Raw genomic sequence first — 25,870 nt, 5'->3', positions numbered from 1 at the left:
CCGGAGGGCAAGTTGGAGCGTGAATATGAATGCGGTCGGTCCGGCCGCAGCGGCTTGCACCACCCCGTGAGGACTGGGGGCCATGGGGCCTTGAATATTCTGGGCTTCGGTTCTGGACCAACAACAGGGATCTATGGCTCATCCACACTCTGGGGGCCCATCCAGGACCCTTGAACAGTAATAATGGGTGCGACCATCAAGGACTAATGAAGATAGGCACTACAAGACCCACTAGACATTGCGTTTTACTCACCTGAGTGATAAATTAATGTGGGCGTGTCTATAACGCACAATCTCTTTGTCGAAGCCTCTGATGAGGGCGGATGCCCAGAAACGCGTCAGGCAATAATTGACGACATGAGGACTGAAAGGAAACGGAGTGCGAGTTGAGCTTTTACCCAAAGACGTTGTTGGTGGGTGCTGCCGCGCCGGAGGGCAAGTTGGAGCGTGAATATGAATGCGGTCGGTCCGGCCGCAGCGGCTTGCACCACCCCGTGAGGACTGGGGGCCATGGGGCCTTGAATATTCTGGGCTTCGGTTCTGGACCAACAACAGGGATCTATGGCTCATCCACACTCTGGGGGCCCATCCAGGACCCTTGAACAGTAATAATGGGTGCGACCATCAAGGACTAATGAAGATAGGCACTACAAGACCCACTAGACATTGCGTTTTACTCACCTGAGTGATAAATTAATGTGGGCGTGTCTATAACGCACAATCTCTTTGTCGAAGCCTCTGATGAGGGCGGATGCCCAGAAACGCGTCAGGCAATAATTGACGACATGAGGACTGAAAGGAAACGGAGTGCGAGTTGAGCTTTTACCCAAAGACGTTGTTGGTGGGTGCTGCCGCGCCGGAGGGCAAGTTGGAGCGTGAATATGAATGCGGTCGGTCCGGCCGCAGCGGCTTGCACCACCCCGTGAGGACTGGGGGCCATGGGGCCTTGAATATTCTGGGCTTCGGTTCTGGACCAACAACAGGGATCTATGGCTCATCCACACTCTGGGGGCCCATCCAGGACCCTTGAACAGTAATAATGGGTGCGACCATCAAGGACTAATGAAGATAGGCACTACAAGACCCACTAGACATTGCGTTTTACTCACCTGAGTGATAAATTAATGTGGGCGTGTCTATAACGCACAATCTCTTTGTCGAAGCCTCTGATGAGGGCGGATGCCCAGAAACGCGTCAGGCAATAATTGACGACATGAGGACTGAAAGGAAACGGAGTGCGAGTTGAGCTTTTACCCAAAGACGTTGTTGGTGGGTGCTGCCGCGCCGGAGGGCAAGTTGGAGCGTGAATATGAATGCGGTCGGTCCGGCCGCAGCGGCTTGCACCACCCCGTGAGGACTGGGGGCCATGGGGCCTTGAATATTCTGGGCTTCGGTTCTGGACCAACAACAGGGATCTATGGCTCATCCACACTCTGGGGGCCCATCCAGGACCCTTGAACAGTAATAATGGGTGCGACCATCAAGGACTAATGAAGATAGGCACTACAAGACCCACTAGACATTGCGTTTTACTCACCTGAGTGATAAATTAATGTGGGCGTGTCTATAACGCACAATCTCTTTGTCGAAGCCTCTGATGAGGGCGGATGCCCAGAAACGCGTCAGGCAATAATTGACGACATGAGGACTGAAAGGAAACGGAGTGCGAGTTGAGCTTTTACCCAAAGACGTTGTTGGTGGGTGCTGCCGCGCCGGAGGGCAAGTTGGAGCGTGAATATGAATGCGGTCGGTCCGGCCGCAGCGGCTTGCACCACCCCGTGAGGATTGGGGGCCATGGGGCCTTGAATATTCTGGGCTTCGGTTCTGGACCAACAACAGGGATCTATGGCTCATCCACACTCTGGGGGCCCATCCAGGACCCTTGAACAGTAATAATGGGTGCGACCATCAAGGACTAATGAAGATAGGCACTACAAGACCCACTAGACATTGCGTTTTACTCACCTGAGTGATAAATTAATGTGGGCGTGTCTATAACGCACAATCTCTTTGTCGAAGCCTCTGATGAGGGCGGATGCCCAGAAACGCGTCAGGCAATAATTGACGACATGAGGACTGAAAGGAAACGGAGTGCGAGTTGAGCTTTTACCCAAAGACGTTGTTGGTGGGTGCTGCCGCGCCGGAGGGCAAGTTGGAGCGTGAATATGAATGCGGTCGGTCCGGCCGCAGCGGCTTGCACCACCCCGTGAGGACTGGGGGCCATGGGGCCTTGAATATTCTGGGCTTCGGTTCTGGACCAACAACAGGGATCTATGGCTCATCCACACTCTGGGGGCCCATCCAGGACCCTTGAACAGTAATAATGGGTGCGACCATCAAGGACTAATGAAGATAGGCACTACAAGACCCACTAGACATTGCGTTTTACTCACCTGAGTGATAAATTAATGTGGGCGTGTCTATAACGCACAATCTCTTTGTCGAAGCCTCTGATGAGGGCGGATGCCCAGAAACGCGTCAGGCAATAATTGACGACATGAGGACTGAAAGGAAACGGAGTGCGAGTTGAGCTTTTACCCAAAGACGTTGTTGGTGGGTGCTGCCGCGCCGGAGGGCAAGTTGGAGCGTGAATATGAATGCGGTCGGTCCGGCCGCAGCGGCTTGCACCACCCCGTGAGGACTGGGGGCCATGGGGCCTTGAATATTCTGGGCTTCGGTTCTGGACCAACAACAGGGATCTATGGCTCATCCACACTCTGGGGGCCCATCCAGGACCCTTGAACAGTAATAATGGGTGCGACCATCAAGGACTAATGAAGATAGGCACTACAAGACCCACTAGACATTGCGTTTTACTCACCTGAGTGATAAATTAATGTGGGCGTGTCTATAACACACAATCTCTTTGTCGAAGCCTCTGATGAGGGCGGATGCCCAGAAACGCGTCAGGCAATAATTGACGACATGAGGACTGAAAGGAAACGGAGTGCGAGTTGAGCTTTTACCCAAAGACGTTGTTGGTGGGTGCTGCCGCGCCGGAGGGCAAGTTGGAGCGTGAATATGAATGCGGTCGGTCCGGCCGCAGCGGCTTGCACCACCCCGTGAGGACTGGGGGCCATGGGGCCTTGAATATTCTGGGCTTCGGTTCTGGACCAACAACAGGGATCTATGGCTCATCCACACTCTGGGGGCCCATCCAGGACCCTTGAACAGTAATAATGGGTGCGACCATCAAGGACTAATGAAGATAGGCACTACAAGACCCACTAGACATTGCGTTTTACTCACCTGAGTGATAAATTAATGTGGGCGTGTCTATAACGCACAATCTCTTTGTCGAAGCCTCTGATGAGGGCGGATGCCCAGAAACGCGTCAGGCAATAATTGACGACATGAGGACTGAAAGGAAACGGAGTGCGAGTTGAGCTTTTACCCAAAGACGTTGTTGGTGGGTGCTGCTGCGCCGGAGGGCAAGTTGGAGCGTGAATATGAATGCGGTCGGTCCGGCCGCAGCGGCTTGCACCACCCCGTGAGGACTGGGGGCCATTGGGCCTTGAATATTCTGGGCTTCGGTTCTGGACCAACAACAGGGATCTATGGCTCATCCACACTCTGGGGGCCCATCCAGGACCCTTGAACAGTAATAATGGGTGCGACCATCAAGGACTAATGAAGATAGGCACTACAAGACCCACTAGACATTGCGTTTTACTCACCTGAGTGATAAATTAATGTGGGCGTGTCTATAACGCACAATCTCTTTGTCGAAGCCTCTGATGAGGGCGGATGCCCAGAAACGCGTCAGGCAATAATTGACGACATGAGGACTGAAAGGAAACGGAGTGCGAGTTGAGCTTTTACCCAAAGACGTTGTTGGTGGGTGCTGCCGCGCCGGAGGGCAAGTTGGAGCGTGAATATGAATGCGGTCGGTCCGGCCGCAGCGGCTTGCACCACCCCGTGAGGACTGGGGGCCATGGGGCCTTGAATATTCTGGGCTTCGGTTCTGGACCAACAACAGGGATCTATGGCTCATCCACACTCTGGGGGCCCATCCAGGACCCGTGAACAGTAATAATGGGTGCGACCATCAAGCACTAATGAAGATAGGCACTACAAGACCCACTAGACATTGCGTTTTACTCACCTGAGTGATAAATTAATGTGGGCGTGTCTATAACGCACAATCTCTTTGTCGAAGCCTCTGATGAGGGCGGATGCCCAGAAACGCGTCAGGCAATAATTGACGACATGAGGACTGAAAGGAAACGGAGTGCGAGTTGAGCTTTTACCCAAAGACGTTGTTGGTGGGTGCTGCCGCGCCGGAGGGCAAGTTGGAGCGTGAATATGAATGCGGTCGGTCCGGCCGCAGCGGCTTGCACCACCCCGTGAGGAATGGGGGCCATGGGGCCTTGAATATTCTGGGCTTCGGTTCTTGACCAACAACAGGGATCTATGGCTCATCCACACTCTGGGGGCCCATCCAGGACCCTTGAACAGTAATAATGGGTGCGACCATCAAGGACTAATGAAGATAGGCACTACAAGACCCACTAGACATTGCGTTTTACTCACCTGAGTGATAAATTAATGTGGGCGTGTCTATAACGCACAATCTCTTTGTCGAAGCCTCTGATGAGGGCGGATGCCCAGAAACGCGTCAGGCAATAATTGACGACATGAGGACTGAAAGGAAACGGAGTGCGAGTTGAGCTTTTACCCAAAGACGTTGTTGGTGGGTGCTGCCGCGCCGGAGGGCAAGTTGGAGCGTGAATATGAATGCGGTCGGTCCGGCCGCAGCGGCTTGCACCACCCCGTGAGGACTGGGGGCCATGGGGCCTTGAATATTCTGGGCTTCGGTTCTGGACCAACAACAGGGATCTATGGCTCATCCACACTCTGGGGGCCCATCCAGGACCCTTGAACAGTAATAATGGGTGCGACCATCAAGGACTAATGAAGATAGGCACTACAAGACCCACTAGACATTGCGTTTTACTCACCTGAGTGATAAATTAATGTGGGCGTGTCTATAACGCACAATCTCTTTGTCGAAGCCTCTGATGAGGGCGGATGCCCAGAAACGCGTCAGGCAATAATTGACGACATGAGGACTGAAAGGAAACGGAGTGCGAGTTGAGCTTTTACCCAAAGACGTTGTTGGTGGGTGCTGCCGCGCCGGAGGGCAAGTTGGAGCGTGAATATGAATGCGGTCGGTCCGGCCGCAGCGGCTTGCACCACCCCGTGAGGACTGGGGGCCATGGGGCCTTGAATATTCTGGGCTTCGGTTCTGGACCAACAACAGGGATCTATGGCTCATCCACACTCTGGGGGCCCATCCAGGACCCTTGAACAGTAATAATGGGTGCGACCATCAAGGACTAATGAAGATAGGCACTACAAGACCCACTAGACATTGCGTTTTACTCACCTGAGTGATAAATTAATGTGGGCGTGTCTATAACGCACAATCTCTTTGTCGAAGCCTCTGATGAGGGCGGATGCCCAGAAACGCGTCAGGCAATAATTGACGACATGAGGACTGAAAGGAAACGGAGTGCGAGTTGAGCTTTTACCCAAAGACGTTGTTGGTGGGTGCTGCCGCGCCGGAGGGCAAGTTGGAGCGTGAATATGAATGCGGTCGGTCCGGCCGCAGCGGCTTGCACCACCCCGTGAGGACTGGGGGCCATGGGGCCTTGAATATTCTGGGCTTCGGTTCTGGACCAACAACAGGGATCTATGGCTCATCCACACTCTGGGGGCCCATCCAGGACCCTTGAACAGTAATAATGGGTGCGACCATCAAGGACTAATGAAGATAGGCACTACAAGACCCACTAGACATTGCGTTTTACTCACCTGAGTGATAAATTAATGTGGGCGTGTCTATAACACACAATCTCTTTGTCGAAGCCTCTGATGAGGGCGGATGCCCAGAAACGCGTCAGGCAATAATTGACGACATGAGGACTGAAAGGAAACGGAGTGCGAGTTGAGCTTTTACCCAAAGACGTTGTTGGTGGGTGCTGCCGCGCCGGAGGGCAAGTTGGAGCGTGAATATGAATGCGGTCGGTCCGGCCGCAGCGGCTTGCACCACCCCGTGAGGACTGGGGGCCATGGGGCCTTGAATATTCTGGGCTTCGGTTCTGGACCAACAACAGGGATCTATGGCTCATCCACACTCTGGGGGCCCATCCAGGACCCTTGAACAGTAATAATGGGTGCGACCATCAAGGACTAATGAAGATAGGCACTACAAGACCCACTAGACATTGCGTTTTACTCACCTGAGTGATAAATTAATGTGGGCGTGTCTATAACGCACAATCTCTTTGTCGAAGCCTCTGATGAGGGCGGATGCCCAGAAACGCGTCAGGCAATAATTGACGACATGAGGACTGAAAGGAAACGGAGTGCGAGTTGAGCTTTTACCCAAAGACGTTGTTGGTGGGTGCTGCCGCGCCGGAGGGCAAGTTGGAGCGTGAATATGAATGCGGTCGGTCCGGCCGCAGCGGCTTGCACCACCCCGTGAGGACTGGGGGCCATTGGGCCTTGAATATTCTGGGCTTCGGTTCTGGACCAACAACAGGGATCTATGGCTCATCCACACTCTGGGGGCCCATCCAGGACCCTTGAACAGTAATAATGGGTGCGACCATCAAGGACTAATGAAGATAGGCACTACAAGACCCACTAGACATTGCGTTTTACTCACCTGAGTGATAAATTAATGTGGGCGTGTCTATAACGCACAATCTCTTTGTCGAAGCCTCTGATGAGGGCGGATGCCCAGAAATGCGTCAGGCAATAATTGACGACATGAGGACTGAAAGGAAACGGAGTGCGAGTTGAGCTTTTACCCAAAGACGTTGTTGGTGGGTGCTGCCGCGCCGGAGGGCAAGTTGGAGCGTGAATATGAATGCGGTCGGTCCGGCCGCAGCGGCTTGCACCACCCCGTGAGGACTGGGGGCCATGGGGCCTTGAATATTCTGGGCTTCGGTTCTGGACCAACAACAGGGATCTATGGCTCATCCACACTCTGGGGGCCCATCCAGGACCCGTGAACAGTAATAATGGGTGCGACCATCAAGCACTAATGAAGATAGGCACTACAAGACCCACTAGACATTGCGTTTTACTCACCTGAGTGATAAATTAATGTGGGCGTGTCTATAACGCACAATCTCTTTGTCGAAGCCTCTGATGAGGGCGGATGCCCAGAAACGCGTCAGGCAATAATTGACGACATGAGGACTGAAAGGAAACGGAGTGCGAGTTGAGCTTTTACCCAAAGACGTTGTTGGTGGGTGCTGCCGCGCCGGAGGGCAAGTTGGAGCGTGAATATGAATGCGGTCGGTCCGGCCGCAGCGGCTTGCACCACCCCGTGAGGAATGGGGGCCATGGGGCCTTGAATATTCTGGGCTTCGGTTCTTGACCAACAACAGGGATCTATGGCTCATCCACACTCTGGGGGCCCATCCAGGACCCTTGAACAGTAATAATGGGTGCGACCATCAAGGACTAATGAAGATAGGCACTACAAGACCCACTAGACATTGCGTTTTACTCACCTGAGTGATAAATTAATGTGGGCGTGTCTATAACGCACAATCTCTTTGTCGAAGCCTCTGATGAGGGCGGATGCCCAGAAACGCGTCAGGCAATAATTGACGACATGAGGACTGAAAGGAAACGGAGTGCGAGTTGAGCTTTTACCCAAAGACGTTGTTGGTGGGTGCTGCCGCGCCGGAGGGCAAGTTGGAGCGTGAATATGAATGCGGTCGGTCCGGCCGCAGCGGCTTGCACCACCCCGTGAGGACTGGGGGCCATGGGGCCTTGAATATTCTGGGCTTCGGTTCTGGACCAACAACAGGGATCTATGGCTCATCCACACTCTGGGGGCCCATCCAGGACCCTTGAACAGTAATAATGGGTGCGACCATCAAGGACTAATGAAGATAGGCACTACAAGACCCACTAGACATTGCGTTTTACTCACCTGAGTGATAAATTAATGTGGGCGTGTCTATAACGCACAATCTCTTTGTCGAAGCCTCTGATGAGGGCGGATGCCCAGAAACGCGTCAGGCAATAATTGACGACATGAGGACTGAAAGGAAACGGAGTGCGAGTTGAGCTTTTACCCAAAGACGTTGTTGGTGGGTGCTGCCGCGCCGGAGGGCAAGTTGGAGCGTGAATATGAATGCGGTCGGTCCGGCCGCAGCGGCTTGCACCACCCCGTGAGGACTGGGGGCCATGGGGCCTTGAATATTCTGGGCTTCGGTTCTGGACCAACAACAGGGATCTATGGCTCATCCACACTCTGGGGGCCCATCCAGGACCCTTGAACAGTAATAATGGGTGCGACCATCAAGGACTAATGAAGATAGGCACTACAAGACCCACTAGACATTGCGTTTTACTCACCTGAGTGATAAATTAATGTGGGCGTGTCTATAACGCACAATCTCTTTGTCGAAGCCTCTGATGAGGGCGGATGCCCAGAAACGCGTCAGGCAATAATTGACGACATGAGGACTGAAAGGAAACGGAGTGCGAGTTGAGCTTTTACCCAAAGACGTTGTTGGTGGGTGCTGCCGCGCCGGAGGGCAAGTTGGAGCGTGAATATGAATGCGGTCGGTCCGGCCGCAGCGGCTTGCACCACCCCGTGAGGACTGGGGGCCATGGGGCCTTGAATATTCTGGGCTTCGGTTCTGGACCAACAACAGGGATCTATGGCTCATCCACACTCTGGGGGCCCATCCAGGACCCTTGAACAGTAATAATGGGTGCGACCATCAAGGACTAATGAAGATAGGCACTACAAGACCCACTAGACATTGCGTTTTACTCACCTGAGTGATAAATTAATGTGGGCGTGTCTATAACGCACAATCTCTTTGTCGAAGCCTCTGATGAGGGCGGATGCCCAGAAACGCGTCAGGCAATAATTGACGACATGAGGACTGAAAGGAAACGGAGTGCGAGTTGAGCTTTTACCCAAAGACGTTGTTGGTGGGTGCTGCCGCGCCGGAGGGCAAGTTGGAGCGTGAATATGAATGCGGTCGGTCCGGCCGCAGCGGCTTGCACCACCCCGTGAGGACTGGGGGCCATGGGGCCTTGAATATTCTGGGCTTCGGTTCTGGACCAACAACAGGGATCTATGGCTCATCCACACTCTGGGGGCCCATCCAGGACCCTTGAACAGTAATAATGGGTGCGACCATCAAGGACTAATGAAGATAGGCACTACAAGACCCACTAGACATTGCGTTTTACTCACCTGAGTGATAAATTAATGTGGGCGTGTCTATAACGCACAATCTCTTTGTCGAAGCCTCTGATGAGGGCGGATGCCCAGAAACGCGTCAGGCAATAATTGACGACATGAGGACTGAAAGGAAACGGAGTGCGAGTTGAGCTTTTACCCAAAGACGTTGTTGGTGGGTGCTGCCGCGCCGGAGGGCAAGTTGGAGCGTGAATATGAATGCGGTCGGTCCGGCCGCAGCGGCTTGCACCACCCCGTGAGGACTGGGGGCCATGGGGCCTTGAATATTCTGGGCTTCGGTTCTGGACCAACAACAGGGATCTATGGCTCATCCACACTCTGGGGGCCCATCCAGGACCCTTGAACAGTAATAATGGGTGCGACCATCAAGGACTAATGAAGATAGGCACTACAAGACCCACTAGACATTGCGTTTTACTCACCTGAGTGATAAATTAATGTGGGCGTGTCTATAACGCACAATCTCTTTGTCGAAGCCTCTGATGAGGGCGGATGCCCAGAAACGCGTCAGGCAATAATTGACGACATGAGGACTGAAAGGAAACGGAGTGCGAGTTGAGCTTTTACCCAAAGACGTTGTTGGTGGGTGCTGCCGCGCCGGAGGGCAAGTTGGAGCGTGAATATGAATGCGGTCGGTCCGGCCGCAGCGGCTTGCACCACCCCGTGAGGATTGGGGGCCATGGGGCCTTGAATATTCTGGGCTTCGGTTCTGGACCAACAACAGGGATCTATGGCTCATCCACACTCTGGGGGCCCATCCAGGACCCTTGAACAGTAATAATGGGTGCGACCATCAAGGACTAATGAAGATAGGCACTACAAGACCCACTAGACATTGCGTTTTACTCACCTGAGTGATAAATTAATGTGGGCGTGTCTATAACGCACAATCTCTTTGTCGAAGCCTCTGATGAGGGCGGATGCCCAGAAACGCGTCAGGCAATAATTGACGACATGAGGACTGAAAGGAAACGGAGTGCGAGTTGAGCTTTTACCCAAAGACGTTGTTGGTGGGTGCTGCCGCGCCGGAGGGCAAGTTGGAGCGTGAATATGAATGCGGTCGGTCCGGCCGCAGCGGCTTGCACCACCCCGTGAGGACTGGGGGCCATGGGGCCTTGAATATTCTGGGCTTCGGTTCTGGACCAACAACAGGGATCTATGGCTCATCCACACTCTGGGGGCCCATCCAGGACCCTTGAACAGTAATAATGGGTGCGACCATCAAGGACTAATGAAGATAGGCACTACAAGACCCACTAGACATTGCGTTTTACTCACCTGAGTGATAAATTAATGTGGGCGTGTCTATAACGCACAATCTCTTTGTCGAAGCCTCTGATGAGGGCGGATGCCCAGAAACGCGTCAGGCAATAATTGACGACATGAGGACTGAAAGGAAACGGAGTGCGAGTTGAGCTTTTACCCAAAGACGTTGTTGGTGGGTGCTGCCGCGCCGGAGGGCAAGTTGGAGCGTGAATATGAATGCGGTCGGTCCGGCCGCAGCGGCTTGCACCACCCCGTGAGGACTGGGGGCCATGGGGCCTTGAATATTCTGGGCTTCGGTTCTGGACCAACAACAGGGATCTATGGCTCATCCACACTCTGGGGGCCCATCCAGGACCCTTGAACAGTAATAATGGGTGCGACCATCAAGGACTAATGAAGATAGGCACTACAAGACCCACTAGACATTGCGTTTTACTCACCTGAGTGATAAATTAATGTGGGCGTGTCTATAACGCACAATCTCTTTGTCGAAGCCTCTGATGAGGGCGGATGCCCAGAAACGCGTCAGGCAATAATTGACGACATGAGGACTGAAAGGAAACGGAGTGCGAGTTGAGCTTTTACCCAAAGACGTTGTTGGTGGGTGCTGCCGCGCCGGAGGGCAAGTTGGAGCGTGAATATGAATGCGGTCGGTCCGGCCGCAGCGGCTTGCACCACCCCGTGAGGACTGGGGGCCATGGGGCCTTGAATATTCTGGGCTTCGGTTCTGGACCAACAACAGGGATCTATGGCTCATCCACACTCTGGGGGCCCATCCAGGACCCTTGAACAGTAATAATGGGTGCGACCATCAAGGACTAATGAAGATAGGCACTACAAGACCCACTAGACATTGCGTTTTACTCACCTGAGTGATAAATTAATGTGGGCGTGTCTATAACGCACAATCTCTTTGTCGAAGCCTCTGATGAGGGCGGATGCCCAGAAACGCGTCAGGCAATAATTGACGACATGAGGACTGAAAGGAAACGGAGTGCGAGTTGAGCTTTTACCCAAAGACGTTGTTGGTGGGTGCTGCCGCGCCGGAGGGCAAGTTGGAGCGTGAATATGAATGCGGTCGGTCCGGCCGCAGCGGCTTGCACCACCCCGTGAGGACTGGGGGCCATGGGGCCTTGAATATTCTGGGCTTCGGTTCTGGACCAACAACAGGGATCTATGGCTCATCCACACTCTGGGGGCCCATCCAGGACCCTTGAACAGTAATAATGGGTGCGACCATCAAGGACTAATGAAGATAGGCACTACAAGACCCACTAGACATTGCGTTTTACTCACCTGAGTGATAAATTAATGTGGGCGTGTCTATAACGCACAATCTCTTTGTCGAAGCCTCTGATGAGGGCGGATGCCCAGAAACGCGTCAGGCAATAATTGACGACATGAGGACTGAAAGGAAACGGAGTGCGAGTTGAGCTTTTACCCAAAGACGTTGTTGGTGGGTGCTGCCGCGCCGGAGGGCAAGTTGGAGCGTGAATATGAATGCGGTCGGTCCGGCCGCAGCGGCTTGCACCACCCCGTGAGGACTGGGGGCCATGGGGCCTTGAATATTCTGGGCTTCGGTTCTGGACCAACAACAGGGATCTATGGCTCATCCACACTCTGGGGGCCCATCCAGGACCCTTGAACAGTAATAATGGGTGCGACCATCAAGGACTAATGAAGATAGGCACTACAAGACCCACTAGACATTGCGTTTTACTCACCTGAGTGATAAATTAATGTGGGCGTGTCTATAACGCACAATCTCTTTGTCGAAGCCTCTGATGAGGGCGGATGCCCAGAAACGCGTCAGGCAATAATTGACGACATGAGGACTGAAAGGAAACGGAGTGCGAGTTGAGCTTTTACCCAAAGACGTTGTTGGTGGGTGCTGCCGCGCCGGAGGGCAAGTTGGAGCGTGAATATGAATGCGGTCGGTCCGGCCGCAGCGGCTTGCACCACCCCGTGAGGATTGGGGGCCATGGGGCCTTGAATATTCTGGGCTTCGGTTCTGGACCAACAACAGGGATCTATGGCTCATCCACACTCTGGGGGCCCATCCAGGACCCTTGAACAGTAATAATGGGTGCGACCCTCAAGGACTAATGAAGATAGGCACTACAAGACCCACTAGACATTGCGTTTTACTCACCTGAGTGATAAATTAATGTGGGCGTGTCTATAACGCACAATCTCTTTGTCGAAGCCTCTGATGAGGGCGGATGCCCAGAAACGCGTCAGGCAATAATTGACGACATGAGGACTGAAAGGAAACGGAGTGCGAGTTGAGCTTTTACCCAAAGACGTTGTTGGTGGGTGCTGCCGCGCCGGAGGGCAAGTTGGAGCGTGAATATGAATGCGGTCGGTCCGGCCGCAGCGGCTTGCACCACCCCGTGAGGACTGGGGGCCATGGGGCCTTGAATATTCTGGGCTTCGGTTCTGGACCAACAACAGGGATCTATGGCTCATCCACACTCTGGGGGCCCATCCAGGACCCTTGAACAGTAATAATGGGTGCGACCATCAAGGACTAATGAAGATAGGCACTACAAGACCCACTAGACATTGCGTTTTACTCACCTGAGTGATAAATTAATGTGGGCGTGTCTATAACGCACAATCTCTTTGTCGAAGCCTCTGATGAGGGCGGATGCCCAGAAACGCGTCAGGCAATAATTGACGACATGAGGACTGAAAGGAAACGGAGTGCGAGTTGAGCTTTTACCCAAAGACGTTGTTGGTGGGTGCTGCCGCGCCGGAGGGCAAGTTGGAGCGTGAATATGAATGCGGTCGGTCCGGCCGCAGCGGCTTGCACCACCCCGTGAGGACTGGGGGCCATGGGGCCTTGAATATTCTGGGCTTCGGTTCTGGACCAACAACAGGGATCTATGGCTCATCCACACTCTGGGGGCCCATCCAGGACCCTTGAACAGTAATAATGGGTGCGACCATCAAGGACTAATGAAGATAGGCACTACAAGACCCACTAGACATTGCGTTTTACTCACCTGAGTGATAAATTAATGTGGGCGTGTCTATAACACACAATCTCTTTGTCGAAGCCTCTGATGAGGGCGGATGCCCAGAAACGCGTCAGGCAATAATTGACGACATGAGGACTGAAAGGAAACGGAGTGCGAGTTGAGCTTTTACCCAAAGACGTTGTTGGTGGGTGCTGCCGCGCCGGAGGGCAAGTTGGAGCGTGAATATGAATGCGGTCGGTCCGGCCGCAGCGGCTTGCACCACCCCGTGAGGACTGGGGGCCATGGGGCCTTGAATATTCTGGGCTTCGGTTCTGGACCAACAACAGGGATCTATGGCTCATCCACACTCTGGGGGCCCATCCAGGACCCTTGAACAGTAATAATGGGTGCGACCATCAAGGACTAATGAAGATAGGCACTACAAGACCCACTAGACATTGCGTTTTACTCACCTGAGTGATAAATTAATGTGGGCGTGTCTATAACGCACAATCTCTTTGTCGAAGCCTCTGATGAGGGCGGATGCCCAGAAACGCGTCAGGCAATAATTGACGACATGAGGACTGAAAGGAAACGGAGTGCGAGTTGAGCTTTTACCCAAAGACGTTGTTGGTGGGTGCTGCCGCGCCGGAGGGCAAGTTGGAGCGTGAATATGAATGCGGTCGGTCCGGCCGCAGCGGCTTGCACCACCCCGTGAGGACTGGGGGCCATTGGGCCTTGAATATTCTGGGCTTCGGTTCTGGACCAACAACAGGGATCTATGGCTCATCCACACTCTGGGGGCCCATCCAGGACCCTTGAACAGTAATAATGGGTGCGACCATCAAGGACTAATGAAGATAGGCACTACAAGACCCACTAGACATTGCGTTTTACTCACCTGAGTGATAAATTAATGTGGGCGTGTCTATAACGCACAATCTCTTTGTCGAAGCCTCTGATGAGGGCGGATGCCCAGAAACGCGTCAGGCAATAATTGACGACATGAGGACTGAAAGGAAACGGAGTGCGAGTTGAGCTTTTACCCAAAGACGTTGTTGGTGGGTGCTGCCGCGCCGGAGGGCAAGTTGGAGCGTGAATATGAATGCGGTCGGTCCGGCCGCAGCGGCTTGCACCACCCCGTGAGGACTGGGGGCCATGGGGCCTTGAATATTCTGGGCTTCGGTTCTGGACCAACAACAGGGATCTATGGCTCATCCACACTCTGGGGGCCCATCCAGGACCCGTGAACAGTAATAATGGGTGCGACCATCAAGGACTAATGAAGATAGGCACTACAAGACCCACTAGACATTGCGTTTTACTCACCTGAGTGATAAATTAATGTGGGCGTGTCTATAACGCACAATCTCTTTGTCGAAGCCTCTGATGAGGGCGGATGCCCAGAAACGCGTCAGGCAATAATTGACGACATGAGGACTGAAAGGAAACGGAGTGCGAGTTGAGCTTTTACCCAAAGACGTTGTTGGTGGGTGCTGCCGCGCCGGAGGGCAAGTTGGAGCGTGAATATGAATGCGGTCGGTCCGGCCGCAGCGGCTTGCACCACCCCGTGAGGAATGGGGGCCATGGGGCCTTGAATATTCTGGGCTTCGGTTCTTGACCAACAACAGGGATCTATGGCTCATCCACACTCTGGGGGCCCATCCAGGACCCTTGAACAGTAATAATGGGTGCGACCATCAAGGACTAATGAAGATAGGCACTACAAGACCCACTAGACATTGCGTTTTACTCACCTGAGTGATAAATTAATGTGGGCGTGTCTATAACGCACAATCTCTTTGTCGAAGCCTCTGATGAGGGCGGATGCCCAGAAACGCGTCAGGCAATAATTGACGACATGAGGACTGAAAGGAAACGGAGTGCGAGTTGAGCTTTTACCCAAAGACGTTGTTGGTGGGTGCTGCCGCGCCGGAGGGCAAGTTGGAGCGTGAATATGAATGCGGTCGGTCCGGCCGCAGCGGCTTGCACCACCCCGTGAGGACTGGGGGCCATGGGGCCTTGAATATTCTGGGCTTCGGTTCTGGACCAACAACAGGGATCTATGGCTCATCCACACTCTGGGGGCCCATCCAGGACCCTTGAACAGTAATAATGGGTGCGACCATCAAGGACTAATGAAGATAGGCACTACAAGACCCACTAGACATTGCGTTTTACTCACCTGAGTGATAAATTAATGTGGGCGTGTCTATAACGCACAATCTCTTTGTCGAAGCCTCTGATGAGGGCGGATGCCCAGAAACGCGTCAGGCAATAATTGACGACATGAGGACTGAAAGGAAACGGAGTGCGAGTTGAGCTTTTACCCAAAGACGTTGTTGGTGGGTGCTGCCGCGCCGGAGGGCAAGTTGGAGCGTGAATATGAATGCGGTCGGTCCGGCCGCAGCGGCTTGCACCACCCCGTGAGGACTGGGGGCCATGGGGCCTTGAATATTCTGGGCTTCGGTTCTGGACCAACAACAGGGATCTATGGCTCATCCACACTCTGGGGGCCCATCCAGGACCCTTGAACAGTAATAATGGGTGCGACCATCAAGGACTAATGAAGATAGGCACTACAAGACCCACTAGACATTGCGTTTTACTCACCTGAGTGATAAATTAATGTGGGCGTGTCTATAACGCACAATCTCTTTGTCGAAGCCTCTGATGAGGGCGGATGCCCAGAAACGCGTCAGGCAATAATTGACGACATGAGGACTGAAAGGAAACGGAGTGCGAGTTGAGCTTTTACCCAAAGACGTTGTTGGTGGGTGCTGCCGCGCCGGAGGGCAAGTTGGAGCGTGAATATGAATGCGGTCGGTCCGGCCGCAGCGGCTTGCACCACCCCGTGAGGACTGGGGGCCATGGGGCCTTGAATATTCTGGGCTTCGGTTCTGGACCAACAACAGGGATCTATGGCTCATCCACACTCTGGGGGCCCATCCAGGACCCTTGAACAGTAATAATGGGTGCGACCATCAAGGACTAATGAAGATAGGCACTACAAGACCCACTAGACATTGCGTTTTACTCACCTGAGTGATAAATTAATGTGGGCGTGTCTATAACGCACAATCTCTTTGTCGAAGCCTCTGATGAGGGCGGATGCCCAGAAACGCGTCAGGCAATAATTGACGACATGAGGACTGAAAGGAAACGGAGTGCGAGTTGAGCTTTTACCCAAAGACGTTGTTGGTGGGTGCTGCCGCGCCGGAGGGCAAGTTGGAGCGTGAATATGAATGCGGTCGGTCCGGCCGCAGCGGCTTGCACCACCCCGTGAGGACTGGGGGCCATGGGGCCTTGAATATTCTGGGCTTCGGTTCTGGACCAACAACAGGGATCTATGGCTCATCCACACTCTGGGGGCCCATCCAGGACCCTTGAACAGTAATAATGGGTGCGACCATCAAGGACTAATGAAGATAGGCACTACAAGACCCACTAGACATTGCGTTTTACTCACCTGAGTGATAAATTAATGTGGGCGTGTCTATAACGCACAATCTCTTTGTCGAAGCCTCTGATGAGGGCGGATGCCCAGAAACGCGTCAGGCAATAATTGACGACATGAGGACTGAAAGGAAACGGAGTGCGAGTTGAGCTTTTACCCAAAGACGTTGTTGGTGGGTGCTGCCGCGCCGGAGGGCAAGTTGGAGCGTGAATATGAATGCGGTCGGTCCGGCCGCAGCGGCTTGCACCACCCCGTGAGGACTGGGGGCCATGGGGCCTTGAATATTCTGGGCTTCGGTTCTGGACCAACAACAGGGATCTATGGCTCATCCACACTCTGGGGGCCCATCCAGGACCCTTGAACAGTAATAATGGGTGCGACCATCAAGGACTAATGAAGATAGGCACTACAAGACCCACTAGACATTGCGTTTTACTCACCTGAGTGATAAATTAATGTGGGCGTGTCTATAACGCACAATCTCTTTGTCGAAGCCTCTGATGAGGGCGGATGCCCAGAAACGCGTCAGGCAATAATTGACGACATGAGGACTGAAAGGAAACGGAGTGCGAGTTGAGCTTTTACCCAAAGACGTTGTTGGTGGGTGCTGCCGCGCCGGAGGGCAAGTTGGAGCGTGAATATGAATGCGGTCGGTCCGGCCGCAGCGGCTTGCACCACCCCGTGAGGATTGGGGGCCATGGGGCCTTGAATATTCTGGGCTTCGGTTCTGGACCAACAACAGGGATCTATGGCTCATCCACACTCTGGGGGCCCATCCAGGACCCTTGAACAGTAATAATGGGTGCGACCATCAAGGACTAATGAAGATAGGCACTACAAGACCCACTAGACATTGCGTTTTACTCACCTGAGTGATAAATTAATGTGGGCGTGTCTATAACGCACAATCTCTTTGTCGAAGCCTCTGATGAGGGCGGATGCCCAGAAACGCGTCAGGCAATAATTGACGACATGAGGACTGAAAGGAAACGGAGTGCGAGTTGAGCTTTTACCCAAAGACGTTGTTGGTGGGTGCTGCCGCGCCGGAGGGCAAGTTGGAGCGTGAATATGAATGCGGTCGGTCCGGCCGCAGCGGCTTGCACCACCCCGTGAGGACTGGGGGCCATGGGGCCTTGAATATTCTGGGCTTCGGTTCTGGACCAACAACAGGGATCTATGGCTCATCCACACTCTGGGGGCCCATCCAGGACCCTTGAACAGTAATAATGGGTGCGACCATCAAGGACTAATGAAGATAGGCACTACAAGACCCACTAGACATTGCGTTTTACTCACCTGAGTGATAAATTAATGTGGGCGTGTCTATAACGCACAATCTCTTTGTCGAAGCCTCTGATGAGGGCGGATGCCCAGAAACGCGTCAGGCAATAATTGACGACATGAGGACTGAAAGGAAACGGAGTGCGAGTTGAGCTTTTACCCAAAGACGTTGTTGGTGGGTGCTGCCGCGCCGGAGGGCAAGTTGGAGCGTGAATATGAATGCGGTCGGTCCGGCCGCAGCGGCTTGCACCACCCCGTGAGGACTGGGGGCCATGGGGCCTTGAATATTCTGGGCTTCGGTTCTGGACCAACAACAGGGATCTATGGCTCATCCACACTCTGGGGGCCCATCCAGGACCCTTGAACAGTAATAATGGGTGCGACCATCAAGGACTAATGAAGATAGGCACTACAAGACCCACTAGACATTGCGTTTTACTCACCTGAGTGATAAATTAATGTGGGCGTGTCTATAACACACAATCTCTTTGTCGAAGCCTCTGATGAGGGCGGATGCCCAGAAACGCGTCAGGCAATAATTGACGACATGAGGACTGAAAGGAAACGGAGTGCGAGTTGAGCTTTTACCCAAAGACGTTGTTGGTGGGTGCTGCCGCGCCGGAGGGCAAGTTGGAGCGTGAATATGAATGCGGTCGGTCCGGCCGCAGCGGCTTGCACCACCCCGTGAGGACTGGGGGCCATGGGGCCTTGAATATTCTGGGCTTCGGTTCTGGACCAACAACAGGGATCTATGGCTCATCCACACTCTGGGGGCCCATCCAGGACCCTTGAACAGTAATAATGGGTGCGACCATCAAGGACTAATGAAGATAGGCACTACAAGACCCACTAGACATTGCGTTTTACTCACCTGAGTGATAAATTAATGTGGGCGTGTCTATAACGCACAATCTCTTTGTCGAAGCCTCTGATGAGGGCGGATGCCCAGAAACGCGTCAGGCAATAATTGACGACATGAGGACTGAAAGGAAACGGAGTGCGAGTTGAGCTTTTACCCAAAGACGTTGTTGGTGGGTGCTGCCGCGCCGGAGGGCAAGTTGGAGCGTGAATATGAATGCGGTCGGTCCGGCCGCAGCGGCTTGCACCACCCCGTGAGGACTGGGGGCCATGGGGCCTTGAATATTCTGGGCTTCGGTTCTGGACCAACAACAGGGATCTATGGCTCATCCACACTCTGGGGGCCCATCCAGGACCCGTGAACAGTAATAATGGGTGCGACCATCAAGGACTAATGAAGATAGGCACTACAAGACCCACTAGACATTGCGTTTTACTCACCTGAGTGATAAATTAATGTGGGCGTGTCTATAACGCACAATCTCTTTGTCGAAGCCTCTGATGAGGGCGGATGCCCAGAAACGCGTCAGGCAATAATTGACGACATGAGGACTGAAAGGAAACGGAGTGCGAGTTGAGCTTTTACCCAAAGACGTTGTTGGTGGGTGCTGCCGCGCCGGAGGGCAAGTTGGAGCGTGAATATGAATGCGGTCGGTCCGGCCGCAGCGGCTTGCACCACCCCGTGAGGAATGGGGGCCATGGGGCCTTGAATATTCTGGGCTTCGGTTCTTGACCAACAACAGGGATCTATGGCTCATCCACACTCTGGGGGCCCATCCAGGACCCTTGAACAGTAATAATGGGTGCGACCATCAAGGACTAATGAAGATAGGCACTACAAGACCCACTAGACATTGCGTTTTACTCACCTGAGTGATAAATTAATGTGGGCGTGTCTATAACGCACAATCTCTTTGTCGAAGCCTCTGATGAGGGCGGATGCCCAGAAACGCGTCAGGCAATAATTGACGACATGAGGACTGAAAGGAAACGGAGTGCGAGTTGAGCTTTTACCCAAAGACGTTGTTGGTGGGTGCTGCCGCGCCGGAGGGCAAGTTGGAGCGTGAATATGAATGCGGTCGGTCCGGCCGCAGCGGCTTGCACCACCCCGTGAGGACTGGGGGCCATGGGGCCTTGAATATTCTGGGCTTCGGTTCTGGACCAACAACAGGGATCTATGGCTCATCCACACTCTGGGGGCCCATCCAGGACCCTTGAACAGTAATAATGGGTGCGACCATCAAGGACTAATGAAGATAGGCACTACAAGACCCACTAGACATTGCGTTTTACTCACCTGAGTGATAAATTAATGTGGGCGTGTCTATAACGCACAATCTCTTTGTCGAAGCCTCTGATGAGGGCGGATGCCCAGAAACGCGTCAGGCAATAATTGACGACATGAGGACTGAAAGGAAACGGAGTGCGAGTTGAGCTTTTACCCAAAGACGTTGTTGGTGGGTGCTGCCGCGCCGGAGGGCAAGTTGGAGCGTGAATATGAATGCGGTCGGTCCGGCCGCAGCGGCTTGCACCACCCCATGAGGACTGGGGGCCATGGGGCCTTGAATATTCTGGGCTTCGGTTCTGGACCAACAACAGGGATCTATGGCTCATCCACACTCTGGGGGCCCATCCAGGACCCTTGAACAGTAATAATGGGTGCGACCATCAAGGACTAATGAAGATAGGCACTACAAGACCCACTAGACATTGCGTTTTACTCACCTGAGTGATAAATTAATGTGGGCGTGTCTATAACGCACAATCTCTTTGTCGAAGCCTCTGATGAGGGCGGATGCCCAGAAACGCGTCAGGCAATAATTGACGACATGAGGACTGAAAGGAAACGGAGTGCGAGTTGAGCTTTTACCCAAAGACGTTGTTGGTGGGTGCTGCCGCGCCGGAGGGCAAGTTGGAGCGTGAATATGAATGCGGTCGGTCCGGCCGCAGCGGCTTGCACCACCCCGTGAGGACTGGGGGCCATGGGGCCTTGAATATTCTGGGCTTCGGTTCTGGACCAACAACAGGGATCTATGGCTCATCCACACTCTGGGGGCCCATCCAGGACCCTTGAACAGTAATAATGGGTGCGACCATCAAGGACTAATGAAGATAGGCACTACAAGACCCACTAGACATTGCGTTTTACTCACCTGAGTGATAAATTAATGTGGGCGTGTCTATAACGCACAATCTCTTTGTCGAAGCCTCTGATGAGGGCGGATGCCCAGAAACGCGTCAGGCAATAATTGACGACATGAGGACTGAAAGGAAACGGAGTGCGAGTTGAGCTTTTACCCAAAGACGTTGTTGGTGGGTGCTGCCGCGCCGGAGGGCAAGTTGGAGCGTGAATATGAATGCGGTCGGTCCGGCCGCAGCGGCTTGCACCACCCCGTGAGGATTGGGGGCCATGGGGCCTTGAATATTCTGGGCTTCGGTTCTGGACCAACAACAGGGATCTATGGCTCATCCACACTCTGGGGGCCCATCCAGGACCCTTGAACAGTAATAATGGGTGCGACCATCAAGGACTAATGAAGATAGGCACTACAAGACCCACTAGACATTGCGTTTTACTCACCTGAGTGATAAATTAATGTGGGCGTGTCTATAACGCACAATCTCTTTGTCGAAGCCTCTGATGAGGGCGGATGCCCAGAAACGCGTCAGGCAATAATTGACGACATGAGGACTGAAAGGAAACGGAGTGCGAGTTGAGCTTTTACCCAAAGACGTTGTTGGTGGGTGCTGCCGCGCCGGAGGGCAAGTTGGAGCGTGAATATGAATGCGGTCGGTCCGGCCGCAGCGGCTTGCACCACCCCGTGAGGACTGGGGGCCATGGGGCCTTGAATATTCTGGGCTTCGGTTCTGGACCAACAACAGGGATCTATGGCTCATCCACACTCTGGGGGCCCATCCAGGACCCTTGAACAGTAATAATGGGTGCGACCATCAAGGACTAATGAAGATAGGCACTACAAGACCCACTAGACATTGCGTTTTACTCACCTGAGTGATAAATTAATGTGGGCGTGTCTATAACGCACAATCTCTTTGTCGAAGCCTCTGATGAGGGCGGATGCCCAGAAACGCGTCAGGCAATAATTGACGACATGAGGACTGAAAGGAAACGGAGTGCGAGTTGAGCTTTTACCCAAAGACGTTGTTGGTGGGTGCTGCCGCGCCGGAGGGCAAGTTGGAGCGTGAATATGAATGCGGTCGGTCCGGCCGCAGCGGCTTGCACCACCCCGTGAGGACTGGGGGCCATGGGGCCTTGAATATTCTGGGCTTCGGTTCTGGACCAACAACAGGGATCTATGGCTCATCCACACTCTGGGGGCCCATCCAGGACCCTTGAACAGTAATAATGGGTGCGACCATCAAGGACTAATGAAGATAGGCACTACAAGACCCACTAGACATTGCGTTTTACTCACCTGAGTGATAAATTAATGTGGGCGTGTCTATAACGCACAATCTCTTTGTCGAAGCCTCTGATGAGGGCGGATGCCCAGAAACGCGTCAGGCAATAATTGACGACATGAGGACTGAAAGGAAACGGAGTGCGAGTTGAGCTTTTACCCAAAGACGTTGTTGGTGGGTGCTGCCGCGCCGGAGGGCAAGTTGGAGCGTGAATATGAATGCGGTCGGTCCGGCCGCAGCGGCTTGCACCACCCCGTGAGGACTGGGGGCCATGGGGCCTTGAATATTCTGGGCTTCGGTTCTGGACCAACAACAGGGATCTATGGCTCATCCACACTCTGGGGGCCCATCCAGGACCCTTGAACAGTAATAATGGGTGCGACCATCAAGGACTAATGAAGATAGGCACTACAAGACCCACTAGACATTGCGTTTTACTCACCTGAGTGATAAATTAATGTGGGCGTGTCTATAACGCACAATCTCTTTGTCGAAGCCTCTGATGAGGGCGGATGCCCAGAAACGCGTCAGGCAATAATTGACGACATGAGGACTGAAAGGAAACGGAGTGCGAGTTGAGCTTTTACCCAAAGACGTTGTTGGTGGGTGCTGCCGCGCCGGAGGGCAAGTTGGAGCGTGAATATGAATGCGGTCGGTCCGGCCGCAGCGGCTTGCACCACCCCGTGAGGACTGGGGGCCATGGGGCCTTGAATATTCTGGGCTTCGGTTCTGGACCAACAACAGGGATCTATGGCTCATCCACACTCTGGGGGCCCATCCAGGACCCTTGAACAGTAATAATGGGTGCGACCATCAAGGACTAATAAAGATAGGCACTACAAGACCCACTAGACATTGCGTTTTACTCACCTGAGTGATAAATTAATGTGGGCATGTCTATAACGCACAATCTCTTTGTCGAAGCCTCTGATGAGGGCGGATGCCCAGAAACGCGTCAGGCAATAATTGACGACATGAGGACTGAAAGGAAACGGAGTGCGAGTTGAGCTTTTACCCAAAGACGTTGTTGGTGGGTGCTGCCGCGCCGGAGGGCAAGTTGGAGCGTGAATATGAATGCGGTCGGTCCGGCCGCAGCGGCTTGCACCACCCCGTGAGGACTGGGGGCCATGGGGCCTTGAATATTCTGGGCTTCGGTTCTGGACCAACAACAGGGATCTATGGCTCATCCACACTCTGGGGGCCCATCCAGGACCCTTGAACAGTAATAATGGGTGCGACCATCAAGGACTAATGAAGATAGGCACTACAAGACCCACTAGACATTGCGTTTTACTCACCTGAGTGATAAATTAATGTGGGCGTGTCTATAACGCACAATCTCTTTGTCGAAGCCTCTGATGAGGGCGGATGCCCAGAAACGCGTCAGGCAATAATTGACGACATGAGGACTGAAAGGAAACGGAGTGCGAGTTGAGCTTTTACCCAAAGACGTTGTTGGTGGGTGCTGCCGCGCCGGAGGGCAAGTTGGAGCGTGAATATGAATGCGGTCGGTCCGGCCGCAGCGGCTTGCACCACCCCGTGAGGACTGGGGGCCATGGGGCCTTGAATATTCTGGGCTTCGGTTCTGGACCAACAACAGGGATCTATGGCTCATCCACACTCTGGGGGCCCATCCAGGACCCTTGAACAGTAATAATGGGTGCGACCATCAAGGACTAATGAAGATAGGCACTACAAGACCCACTAGACATTGCGTTTTACTCACCTGAGTGATAAATTAATGTGGGCGTGTCTATAACGCACAATCTCTTTGTCGAAGCCTCTGATGAGGGCGGATGCCCAGAAACGCGTCAGGCAATAATTGACGACATGAGGACTGAAAGGAAACGGAGTGCGAGTTGAGGTTTTACCCAAAGACGTTGTTGGTGGGTGCTGCCGCGCCGGAGGGCAAGTTGGAGCGTGAATATATATATATATATATATATATATATATATATATGTATATATATATATATATATATATGTATATATTTTTATATATAAATATATATATGTATATATATATAGATAGATAGATAGATAGATAGATAGATAGATAGATAGATAGATAGATAGATAGATAGATAGATATAGATATGTATCAATGCTCTACTTCTCATAGTGCTCAATTGTTATGGTTACCACCAACCTCTTTTCTTAATATTACTGTAAATTAAATGTTGTGTACAAATTGTACATTATCAGAGAACTTCCAGCCACTATGAATATGTTATCTCTCTGCTGTTTCTTATCTGTATAGGTTATTACTGTTTACTGTTATTATTACTTCAATATTGTAATCTTTCTAGACTAGCTGTAATAAGTTTCATGATACGAGGACAAATTCTTATGTTTATTTCAATATTGTTTCTTCTTAATGTTCTTTCCTCCCCATCCCCTTAACAATCATAAAAGACTTTAATTGTTTGCTGTATTCGATCTTCCATTGCAACAGTTTAATGCATGACCTCTTTTATAAATTCCTTTCTGCTCACCTTGATATTTAATTAAAGTATTTTAAACAACAAAACAGCAACTTTCACCAAGAACATTAAATGTACTCAAATTTCCTTGGAAAAGAACAAATGCACCCCTATCTCATCCAAATTAGTTCCAATATTTAGAACAATTGAGACATTTATCAACTAGAAAATGTTAAATTGTGCCCCAGTCAGTTTGTGAAAGCTTATCTACTGGGATTGGATCATTTTTCAAACTAACTATGGTAACTCTGCCACAGCATTGAGCTTTCTGCAAAGCAACATTTTAAGAGGTTTATGGGATCCAAATCCCAATGATCGGGACTTTTCAATTGTACTGAGTAAAATATGATGAATATGAATGCCAAGACATGATAATCAAATACATTAGATGGTTTCATTGGAGGGCATTTTCAAAACTTGGATTGTCTGGACACCAAAATATGCAGATTTTGTAATCAAAACAAAATGTAAAATTAAAATGAGATCAGGAAATGTATATATATTTAAAGAGGAATATTGACCAATAGTAGAACTATGCACATTGCTATCTTGGTTTATTCAGTGATTAATGCTGCTTTAGAGACAAAACTATGAAGGCTTTTAGGCGACAGATAGATGCGATACTAGAGGTATGCAAACTGTGCTTTTCTTACCTGAAGTGTTATTTCCTTCTTTTTCGCAGCCATTTTCTTCTGTAACGAATATAATACAATAGGATTACAATCCACGTGATAATGGCTGAATATGAACAAAAAAGTTCAAGTGTCCCTTACATTACAAGTAAAAATCATGTTCAGCACAGGGAAAAAGACATACAAATTGTTCATTTTATATGAAATTTCTATTAGAAGGTTGTGGGGAAAAAGAAACCACAACAGTCATATAGTGAGTG

The 25,870-nt window shown here is 52.1% G+C and overlaps 1 protein-coding gene across 3 annotated transcripts in view; it reads right to left on the bottom strand.

Annotated features, from left to right (window-relative positions):
• Positions 1 to 25,870, bottom strand: part of NME9 (NME/NM23 family member 9) — a 697,622-nt gene that overhangs the window by 556,236 nt on the left and 115,516 nt on the right. For all 3 annotated transcript variants that reach the window (XM_078680514.1, XM_078680516.1, XM_078680515.1), the window contains exon 2: positions 25,632 to 25,670. In XM_078680514.1, the coding sequence (XP_078536640.1) occupies positions 25,632 to 25,664 (33 nt within the window). In that variant the 5' untranslated portion in view covers positions 25,665 to 25,670. The remainder of the gene's footprint in view (positions 1 to 25,631; positions 25,671 to 25,870) is intronic.

Source organism: Lissotriton helveticus, chromosome 3_1 (assembly GCF_964261635.1).
Source record: "Lissotriton helveticus chromosome 3_1, aLisHel1.1, whole genome shotgun sequence".
In the NCBI taxonomy this organism is placed as follows: domain Eukaryota; kingdom Metazoa; phylum Chordata; class Amphibia; order Caudata; family Salamandridae; genus Lissotriton; species Lissotriton helveticus.
This window is presented reverse-complemented; position numbering and strand designations above follow the sequence as displayed.